The sequence below is a fragment of the Enhydra lutris genome, unplaced genomic scaffold (genome assembly GCF_002288905.1).
Source record: "Enhydra lutris kenyoni isolate GAN:26980312 unplaced genomic scaffold, ASM228890v2 scaffoldscaffold62, whole genome shotgun sequence".
Lineage (NCBI taxonomy): Eukaryota > Metazoa > Chordata > Mammalia > Carnivora > Mustelidae > Enhydra > Enhydra lutris.
In genome coordinates this window covers 7,609,008-7,619,865 of record NW_019154146.1, presented here as the reverse complement: position 1 = coordinate 7,619,865, position 10,858 = coordinate 7,609,008, and the positions used below count along the sequence as shown (strand labels likewise).

Sequence of the window (10,858 nt, the reverse complement as noted above, 5' to 3'; positions counted from 1 at the left end):
TTTTGAATATATCCAGTATTTTTCGTGTTTTACTGGACAGTAGAAATTGATGTCATTGTATCACCCCAGAAAAAAGTATCTATGTGTGTAATGCTCAGTTCACAGAGGAGTGAAGTTCTTACTTCTGTCTCAGTTGACTTTCTCTGTGTGTGTGCTGGAGTGGAAATGAGTCAGCCCCCGCTGGTCCCGAGCAGACTGGGATGTCTGCGCCCTCGTCTTTCTGTCTCTGCAGAGCTGGGCAGAGCTGCCAAGGAGCCACTGGAGAGGACAGGGACTGGCTGGGGACGTCTGTCTGGGCTTCGCACAGGAATTCGGGTGGGAAGCTCATGAATACCATGGGGAGGGGAGGAACTCATGCTAAGTCGAGTGTAGTCCCATGCTCGTAATAATTTGAAAAAGCTATAGCCTTAAAATTTCCTGGTTTTGTTTTGTTTTGTTTTTTTAACAAAGACATGACCCTATTTATAGCACAGCTTGGCATATAAATTTGGCTTGCAGCAGCTTTTTGAATCAGCTTGCAAAAAAACCCATGAAATTGACTTTCTGCTCATATACCCACCTTGATAAGATGCTAAGGTGTTAAGAGTGGTGGTCTTTGAGACCCTGAGGTGCCACAGTGATGCCCTTTACATGGACTGTCTTTGTCATAAAAAACAGAACCCCAAACTCCGGATATATGTATATCTTTAATAATAAATATTTATATAATATTTAATATATATATTTTATACATGATATAAACTATATATATAAACTATATATATAGTTATATATATATATATATATATATATATATATATAAAATTATATATATATTCATTTGAGACTTCAAACTGGGCCTGAAACTCATGGCAAGCAAGTTAAAAATGTTACAAAGTTCAATGTAAACTGGATCTTTAGTAAAACTTTAATCTCACTTTTGTAACCCATTTTAAAGTAGAGGCATTTAATAATGGCCACGGGGAGTCAGTCTTCAGGCCTGAGAGTGAGGGGTGATCCTCTGCGGATTGTGTCGTCACTGGTTTTGAGACCACGATGAAAGGCAAGGAGGCCAGTCATGTGACAAGAGTGATAAATTTAGAGACCAAAATCTGATTGCAATAGTAGTTCATTAGGGTTAAAAATAAAAACACCTACATCCTGAGCACAATAGTATTTACTGGCTCTGATGAGTTATGGAGCACAGGGCTGGGCACCAGAGACGGCCAGGTGAAAGCTCAGTCCCCTTCCCTCCAGCACCGTCCACTTGGTGATTCGGAGTCACTGCGGGGGATCGCAAAAGAAGCATCCTAGCGTGAAGGAGCACACTCTCGAGTGGGAGAAGGCAGAAAAGGAATCTGAGGGCTGGAGGGGTGGGTGCTGTGGGGGCCTAGGTTGGGGCAAGCCGTTCCTGTGCTTATCTTGACCATTCAGCCTGTTACGTGTGGTTTCTATACAAGATGCCTTACACGACGGCTTATGTGTAAATTTGTCTGGTTCCCACTGAATTAGAGAGTACTCTTAAGTGGGAAGTAAGATAGCCACAGGAAGTCACTTCCTGATTCATATTTGTGGAGTGTTTTTGTGCCTTGGGTGTTCACGTGTGTACAGTAGGTCCATCAAATTCAGTTGTCACGCTTGGTTGGAATACCAATGCCGAAGGATATATGGTACAGGGCTGTGTACAGGAGAGGGATTTATCTGATTGTATACTATGTAAAACTTCTAATGTGCCTTCCAAGAAGGGTTCTGGCCCAGAAACTTACAAAGAAGAGAACCAGAATTACAGAAAGCTGGGAAATACTTTGTTGACACAATGGAAATGAATTAGTGACCATATATCTCCCTCTCGAACAAATATTTTTAAATTATCATTTGAATGGATGCCGATTCTTAGCCTGCCAGAGTGCCGGGCTCTCACTCCCGCCCCCAGAATAGCCCTGGGCAGGTGGAAAGGGCTGTGTGACAGCATAGGAACTACTTGGACACAATCCTAGTCCCGAGACCAACTATGGAGCTTTTGAAGAACCCAGAAGTTTCTTTATGGACTTTATTCTGACAGCAGTGAGACGTCAATAAAATGAATTAGGTAAGAGGGTGACATGTTTGGATCGAGATTCGGAAAGATTAGTGTGACTGCCGAGTGAGGACAGATTGGGTTGGGAGGGGAGTGCTGGAGCAGGGCCGGGGGCGCATGAGGCTTGCTGTGATCTCTGGGAGACATGAAGGTAGTCTGAACTAGTGAAAGGAGACCAGTGTGGGGATTCCACAGGGGATGTAGAATTTGACAGGATTTGGGACCCACTAGTCAGGGGGCTGAGGGAGTCATTGTTCAGAATTGCTGAAATGAGTTAGCACTGAATAGGAGAACACAAGTAACAAAAACAGGTCGATGCCTACCACCAAATTACCTTAAACGAAGAAAAACTTCACTGCACTTAAGTTGAATATTTAGTACAAGTTAGGTGGGGTTTCTACATGTGATGCCTTCCGTGACTAGCGAAATGAAAATTTGTTTGGCTCATGCTAAAACAGGCAGCATCGTCAAACGGAAATTAAAACAACAAACCCCATGTCTCTTAAATGCTGGTCTGTATATCAAATATAGATTCACAAGCTTGCGGGCCTGAAGATAGGCCACAGGCTTAGATAGTCCTCAGGAATTATTTGTGAACCATGACTTATCCAAAATATTAAAATACTTAGATGTGAGTTGATGAAGATAAAGTTAACTGGTTTGGTCACACGACTATTTCAAAAGAAAATCTGAAATTCAGTAAGTAAGAATGGTTGTATAACCAAATCATTTAACCATCTTCACCAATCTTGGTAAAACATTTCCCTGACCAACTCCTTTCCCCGCTGAAGTCTTCTAGGCAGTTATCACTGGCTGCTACGCTGCATGTTACTTGTTTTTCTTTTGTTTTCTTTCTCTTCTCTTTCATTAACTAGGAGGTTAGCTCTACCAGAACAAGATTTAGTCTGTTTGGCTCACTGCTGTAACCTCAGCATCTAGAACAGTCCCTGACATGTATATGCATCTGAGAAGTGTTTGCTGAATGGATGTTGTTGAATAAAATGAATGTCAACACAGACTATCACGATAAAAGAGACTAAAGCAGAAATTTCTGTAAGTTACTTCGAGGGCAATATATCTAATTTCACAACGGGCCTTTAAATATAACCGTATTTCGGGGCGCCTGGGTGGCTCAGTGGGTTAAAGCCTCTGCCTTCCGCTCAGGTCATGATTCCAGGGTCCTGGGATCGAGTCCAACATTGGGCTCTCTGCTCAGCGGGGAGCCTGCTTCCCTTCCTCTCTCTCCGCCTGCCTCTCTGCCTACTTGTGATCTCTGCGTGTCAAATCAATCAATAAATAAAAAATATATATAACCTGTGATCTCTGCGTGTCAAATCAATCAATAAATAAAAAATATATATAACCGTATTTCAAGTTTTCTGTCTTGACCGGTTTTCTTCCCAACATTTCTTCAAAACGTGTAGTTTACATATTCAAACTCTACCGAATTAAGTTTAAAAAACCAGCACATTTGAATGATGAGAAATATACTTCATTTTAAATGATGCTGTTTTTGAATTAACTCCGGACTTGACACGGGGGGAAATTATGTAGATACGTGCAACTTAAAACCTGAAGCCTCCAGTCCTTTCTAAGGGCACAGGACGCACTGGAATTCCAACAGCATCGCTCTAACTCTGAAACAATCTGTAAAACTCTTCCCTCACCGTAGCGGCCCCCCCGCCCGCGTTTCTGGAGGATCAAAACCATTTTGTGATACCGAGGTGAAGTGAGAGCTGTGCTCTTTCCAGCCCTGTCGGTAGGAGGGAGGCTTTCTTGCCCTGCGTTTCTGGAGACTTTGTTCAGTCTCCGAAATCCGAGTTTCTCGTGTCTGTCCAAGGCTGCACTTTCAGCAGCGCGCCCCGGCGCCCCGGCCTCTGGGGCCCCAGAGCCCCCACGCCCGCGTGTGGCCGCGAGCGTCTGCGTTGCAGCCAACAGTATTTCTGAGGATGGCATCACCTCTGGCGGTGATCCATTTGCTTTTAAAGCTCACGGCCCACTTCCAAGCCTCGGATCGCCGCCTAGCCCAGGCCGCGCGGCCCCTCCCGGGTCCTCCGCGCACGCCCACCGCCCGCCGCCGAGCAGACCCGGCGCGCACAGCCCAGCGCACACGCCCCGCGAGCGAAACCAGGCGACCGCGGCGCGACAGCGGCCCCCGGGGCAAGGGGCTCCGACGGGCCTCCCCGGCCGCCGCCTCGGTCGCCCACGCCCGCGGCTCCCGGTTCCCCGCGCCCCTCCCTTCGCCGGGTCCCCGCCTGTCCGCTGCCGCGCCCGCGCCCGCCGCAGCCCTCGGAGGCTTGTCCCTCGCCGCCCGCCGTAGCCCGGCGCTGGCCGGTCGCCGTTTCCAAAATGGCCGCGGCGCGAGCGGCTCCTGCGGCGGGCTAGAGGCGGAGGCGGAGCCGAGTGACTCCCGCACTTCGGGGCTCCCGTCCCCAGCGCCAGGCTGCAGCTTACTGCCCGCCGCGGCCATGCGAGGCCCCGTGCACGGATGAGAGAAGCCGCCGCCGCCGCCGAGCTGGTCCCCCCGCCCGCCTTCGCCGTCACCCCCGCCGCCGCCATGGAGGAGCCGCCGCCGCCGCCACCGCCGCCGCCGCCGCCGCCGCCGCCGCCGGGACCCGAGCCTGAGCCCGAGCGCTACCGGGCGGCGAGGTGAGTGGGGCTGCCGCAGCGGCCCGGCGCAAAAAGCGGGTCCCGGCCTGGCCCAAGCTCGGTCGGAGGCCGAGGGGGCGTGGGGGCCTGCGCTTCCCGCCAGGTTTTGAGGGCTGCATCCAGGCTCCCGGGCCGGGCCAGAGGGGCGGGGTGCAACTCTGGACCGAGGGCACCGCGGCCGACTCGGCCGAGGGACCCCTGCCCGGGCACCGCGGGTCCGCCCGAGCTCCCAGCCTGCCCGCCCTGCCTGCAGCTTCACTGCCCGCCCCGAACGCGGCGGGGCGGGGAGCGTAGTGGGGTACCCCCGGTTCTGCGGGAACTGTGACCTCCTCCCCGCCTCGAGCTTCAGGCCAGGGGCCGTGCTGCAACTGCTTGCATCGTTGGTAAACGAAAACGCCACCTCTTCTTTGCCCCAGTTCGAGTAAAGAAGTAGACGCTCGTGGAGCAGACACGCTCTGGCGGCTTCCCTGCGTTCTCCTGCCCTCCTTTTGCAGCCCCCTTCCTTTGCCTGCTTTCTCTCCTGTGAGAAACTGCACTCCGTCTCTGCAAACAGGCAGGTTGGTTTCTCTTTCTGAGGGCCCTTTACCGCCTTTGGTACTAGCGATGTGCAGATTGTTGCTCACACGTGCACTTGAAGTAAAGGACTGATTTCTCTAAAACTTTGCCACCGCCTGACGCTCTAAGATGGAACTTCGGTACGCAGAGCGTTTGTTGCATTCTGTTCCTTAGAGACTGTAGTAATTAATTTTATGTCATTTTTTTTTTCCTGTCTGGAAGATCAGACTCACCGTAACTACGAGTCTACCTCTCCTTATGTGCCTATGTTTGTATGTTCTAATGTCCTCTTACCCCGTCCTTTGCATCGCAGAGTAAACTTGGAAACTGCTGCCCCCTGTCCCTCATAATGAAAATACTTGCAGAGTTCCTCTTGCATCTTAACCGTCTTGCTCTGTACTTCCAGGAATAAGGCAGATAAGTGTCCTCTTTATTTTTCCTCCTTAAAACAATTTAAAACGAATTCTGTAGCTGTAATTAGAACTGAACACGGGAACCATATCCTTGCTTGCCCACCCAGTCATTTCAAATGGGTTTGTTTTATTTTTATAAAACTTATTTTATAAGCTGTGAAAAACATCATTCTTCATTTTCCTAACTTCGGAGATATTTTTGTGAACTTTTAAGGAAGAATTTCTCTAAATAATATGACACGGTGTAATGGGAATTCATTTTGTTCCTTTTGAGGACGTCTAACATTTTTAGAAGTTTTGTTAGGTAGCTTATTGTATAAATTTGTTAGTAGCTTATCTTTGAGCATTTTGACTCATTTAAGTTCTTCTGTAAGAGTAATAACAGTGAACACTTCTTAACAACTTAAAATGTGCCATTTTCTTTGCTTCCTTAATTTGTACAACCATCCTATGAAGTAGGTCCTGTTACCTCTCTTTTACGAGTGAGTAAACTGAAGCATAAAGGTTAGGTGTTTTGTCTTAAGTTTTCACAGCTAGTCAAGCTCAAGTCTGGCTGCACATTGCACACCCTTAAACACCTTGGAGAAGAGGTGTGATTTTATTACCCAAATGGGCAGATCAGGGCTTATAAATCTGTTTAATGGAACTTTGGGAGAAAATAGATGTGAACCTTCTTAGGTAAAAGTAAAAAGCGCACAGAGACGTGGTAATGTGCCGAAAAAAATCACTTTTTCCAACGGTAAAAAGAAACCGTGATTTTTTTTCAGCCGGGTTTTTGTCTGTCTTTGTTATAATAAAAATAGGTCAGGGTAAGTGGGCTTCATCCAACTTTAAGGGAACAGCAGTGTGTGGAACAAGAAGATCTTTTTTTTTTTTTTTTTTTTTTAAAGATTTTATTTAATTATTTGTCAGAGAGAGAGAGGGAGAGAGAGCAAGCACAGGCAGACAGAATGGCAGGCAGAGGCAGAGGGAGAAGCAGGCTCCCTGATGAGCAAGGAGCCCGATGTGGGATTCGATCCCAGGACGCTGGGATCATGACCTGAGCCGAAGGCAGCTGCTTAACCAACTGAGCCACCCAGGCGTCCCGGAACAAGAAGATCTTAGAAGTATTTTTCTTAGCAACATCACAGTTAATTTTACAACAGCAAATCTGTAAAACAGATTACTTGACAAAGCTGTGATTTTGTCTTATACACACCCTCACCCTCATTGTACCACCACCTCTTCGATATGCAGCGCTGACCTGTGACACACAGACAGACAACACATTTCCATGCCGGAGACCGATCAGGTGGTGATTTATGCTACCAGGTTAACTGGTTTTGGGACAGACAGAATAAACACTTTCTGCCACCTTTGTTCGTGTACCTTACATTACCGTGTCATTGATTAGGAAGGGTGCTCCAATGCCTGGGTCTTTTGTAGCGTGCAGGTCTGCACATGTTGGCCAGTGCACCGCTGTGGTAGGTGCCGGCCCAGCACATCTGCTTGGTGTGTGCTGACGTGAGAGTTATGCAATCACGGAGGAGGACAAAACAGGCTGAGAGGTGATCGTGCTCTGTTGTAGTGTGCTGCTCATTGTCAGTCATGGATACTTCTTGTCCTTATTTTTGGTAAAGAATCGGAAGGGTAGCAGTTGTTAGTGATTTAACTTAATAGTGAACATTTCTTATAATTTCTTTTTCAGACTTCTGGGTCATTTGTAGGCGGATCCTGAGATTACAAGGAGAGCTGTTAAAACTAATTTGGAACAATTTATTTTTGTGATTTCTTGAAGTTGCTCTTAAACAGTACTTGGATATTAAGGCTGATAAAAAGCTGCTCCAATCTGTAACTTTTCATTTAGAATATTTCTGTTGAAATAGCCTCGTTGTTCTCACTTATTGACCTCGAAAAGTACATGTTACATGAACTTATAAAATAACTTTTTTTTTTCCTAAACCAAGGTACTTTTATTTACTATTTATATAATACGGTTCTTGTAAGTTAATTTAAAAAAAAAGTGTTTCACTAGTCAAAGAGTACTTGAATATTCTGTCAGTCCTAGGGAATTTGATCTCTCTCTCAACCTGAATGTCCCCTTTGAGCCCACATGTTTCAGTCTTGACATTGGATGTCACCTATTCTCCCTAGAGAAATCCACCTTCTGGTGCCCCTGCAGACTGCCTGGGCGGTGTCAGGGATGGGCGTGGCTTGAGGCCATTACAGCAGGAGATCCCACTGGCGGGGGCGTCGGAGGGCAGAGGAGGCCTGACCGTCTGGCAGCAGTAACAAAGGGCTCCAGTGATGGCAGAAGCTTTCTCATGTTCTGAAGTGGGGACAGCTTGTCTCTCAAGAAGGACTTTGTGCTTCCCTTTAATTGTCATATTATTAGATGTTGCTTCTACTTCCTTCACATGTCTTCTCTCGGTGTCTTGTCAGTCTTCTTCTGAGCTCTACCTGAGATATGGGGGATATAAGGTCTTGACTGCTTACTGGATACATTTGCTCAAATAACTTCCTGTTACTTAATAATTCCTCATTCCTTGATGATTATCGTTTTACTCATAACATTCTATTGTCTCAGCCTTCTTATTTGGGTGGTGTGTGTTCGTTTTAAAGACACCTGGATGCTGCGGATCAGTGGGCCGTTGGAAATAGTTTCTTCGAAGGGAAAACAGAAGAAGTGTCAGACAAGGAGTTTGGGCAGTGTCTGCTTTTTGACCGGACATTGCCTTGGCAGGATAAGATAAGCAAGGTCCAGGTCCTGTGTTTCACCTGCTTCTCAGCTCTGTCTGCACCTGGTGGGCCAGTGCATTCTTCTGCTGTAGAAAGCCAGAGTTTAGCTAAGAAATTGATTGGTGAACGTGACATCAAGGGAAATTAGTTGAAAGATTCTTGCGACTAGTGTTAACAGACCAGGAAGGTTTGGCTTGTATACCCATAAGATGTATCCCCTTCTAGTAGGAGAGGCGTGTGACAAACTCTTAGGCTTTCATTTCCTTAGACTTGAGAGGCTGCTTCAAACCACCCCCCACCTCGCCCGTCCCTTGTCACTGACTTCCCTGTTAGTTGGGTTTTAGTGTGTTTGTTTATAATCTTCAGTCTTACTTTAATTAGGTTCGGTCATACCTTGCTCCTCTGTCCATTCTTTGAGGTATATTATATCTTTGTCCCCTAAAGACATTTGTTAAACCCTCAGTGCTAGATTTTTACTAGTGGTAAGTCATAGAAGGTCACCTAACTGTCTCCACCCACCCCATAATCCACCCTCTTGCCGCCACCCCCCCACAAAGAATCCTGCGGCATAGTTTCTGAGAAAGGTGTGGCGGAGATGTCAGTGGTTGGTGCTTTCATAAAATGCTTTTTGACTCTTGTGAGTATTATGTTCAAAAAAAGATCAGGATGGTATGTGGTTTTTCTGGATTTAAATCATTAAATTGAAAAAAATTTGGAACCATATTAGAATTCTGTGCAGCTATTAAAAACCATGTTTTTAAGGAATATTCAGTGACATGGAAAAATGCTCATGACAGAAGTCCTTCTAGAAAAGTCTTTATAGGTCAGTGGGACCTGAGTATCCAGTTTTTAAAACACTGCAAGTGGTTTTAATGTCTATATACTCATCACTGTGTTCAGTGAGAACAGATTATAAAAGTATTTGCAGGGACATGGGAGCCAAAACTTGAGGTGGCTGCTCAGATGGTATATATTTCTCCACCAGTTATGTCTGTCCTTCCTTTGTCCTCGCTCTCCCCCATTGTCATCCCTTTCTCTGTCGGCTCTAGCTCCCTGGTTCAGGTTGGACATGCCCTCTTTTTACGTGTTCCTGTCTGTAGGGGTGGACACTTGACCCAAGCCAGGCCATCAGGATTCTTTCCTAGGATTTTTAGAATTGGAGCTGGAGGAGAGCAGTGCTCTTTTAATAACCAAAATACATAGAATGTGGAGTTCTGAGCCTGGAGCTAGCTCCCGGAAGCTGTAGTCAAGCTTATGGAGAAGTAGTTTGGTCTCAGACAGTAACATTAACCCCAGAGAAAAGGCAGAGAGGCCAGAAGAGCTCTTTGGCCAATTTTTAAATTCTAGATTCACCTCCATTTTTTTTCTTGAATCGGTATGTGAGTTAATAGATTCTGTATTTTTGCTTAAACTCTGAATAATTTGAATTGGGCTTCTTAATCCCAGCAAATGCTCATTATGATCTCGTTTAAGAAAAGTGTATATGTGCACAGAAAAAAGATTGAAAGGATCCATACTAATTGTTTCCTAAAAACTTTTTGTGGTTAACGTGTTACATGTTCTTTTATAATCAAAAGCTAATTATAGAGCGTAAATTCTTAACTAGTACATTTATAATTTTAAGTGTCCTTTGAATTATTATTAAAATTGAAACTGATGAGATTCTACATTTTATAAAAAGAATATGGTTGCCAAATTTTAAATTAAATTATCTTAATTACTTAAGTTTTCTTTTTTCAAAAGTGTTTTTAGTATCTCTGAACTAACTGAGCTGACTATATCGAGGTGGTTTGCTTCAATTATTTAGTTCATCCTGGGTAACAGAATTTGTAGATTAGAAGTAGTATCAGCAATAAAACGAGGGGCTTGCTTTATGATGGTCTTTCATATTTGTAGTACTACTATTTAGGATCTATGACTGTATCTTCATCATGTATATTATGTTAAAATGCTTTCCCCTTTTTAAGAGGCACATGCAAAGCCACTGTATTTTAAGAAGAAAGTAGGTGTGGTAGCTACATTCTTCTATTTCCCACAGACCTCAGACTCATGTAATGGAGTGCAATTTACCTTTAGATATTTATTCACTAACAGCATAGGCAAAATGGGAGTTTGTTTTTTACCTGTAAGAATATTCATTTGTTGGATTTTGTAGAGATCAGTAGAAGTATTAGTCTCATGGATCATTTGGATGCCAAATGTTTATAAAGTAGCAGGGAAAGCTATTAAGAATATATTAGGCATTCTATCAAACGCATTTCATAAGTGGATTTCATTTCAGCATAATTTCAGAGGAAATAAACCTTCTGTGGAGAAAAGTGGATACTAAGCTTTAAAGCTGATCAGATTTGATGTTTTCAGTGAAAGCCTTTTGTGCATGTGAGCAGGCTCTTTGAGGATACTGCTGAACTGTAGAACGCTCTGAATAGGACTTACTAGAGGATAGCTAGTTTAGAGATGTAAAATT

General features: G+C 45.1%; 1 protein-coding gene across 1 annotated transcript in view; it reads left to right on the top strand.

The window, feature by feature from the left end:
* Positions 1-4,544: 4,544 nt before the first annotated feature.
* Positions 4,545-10,858, top strand: part of LOC111158665 (mitogen-activated protein kinase kinase kinase 4) — a 113,138-nt gene continuing 106,824 nt past the window's right edge. The window contains exon 1 of the mRNA XM_022520858.1: positions 4,545-4,705. Coding sequence (XP_022376566.1) covers positions 4,545-4,705 — 161 coding nt within the window. The remainder of the gene's footprint in view (positions 4,706-10,858) is intronic.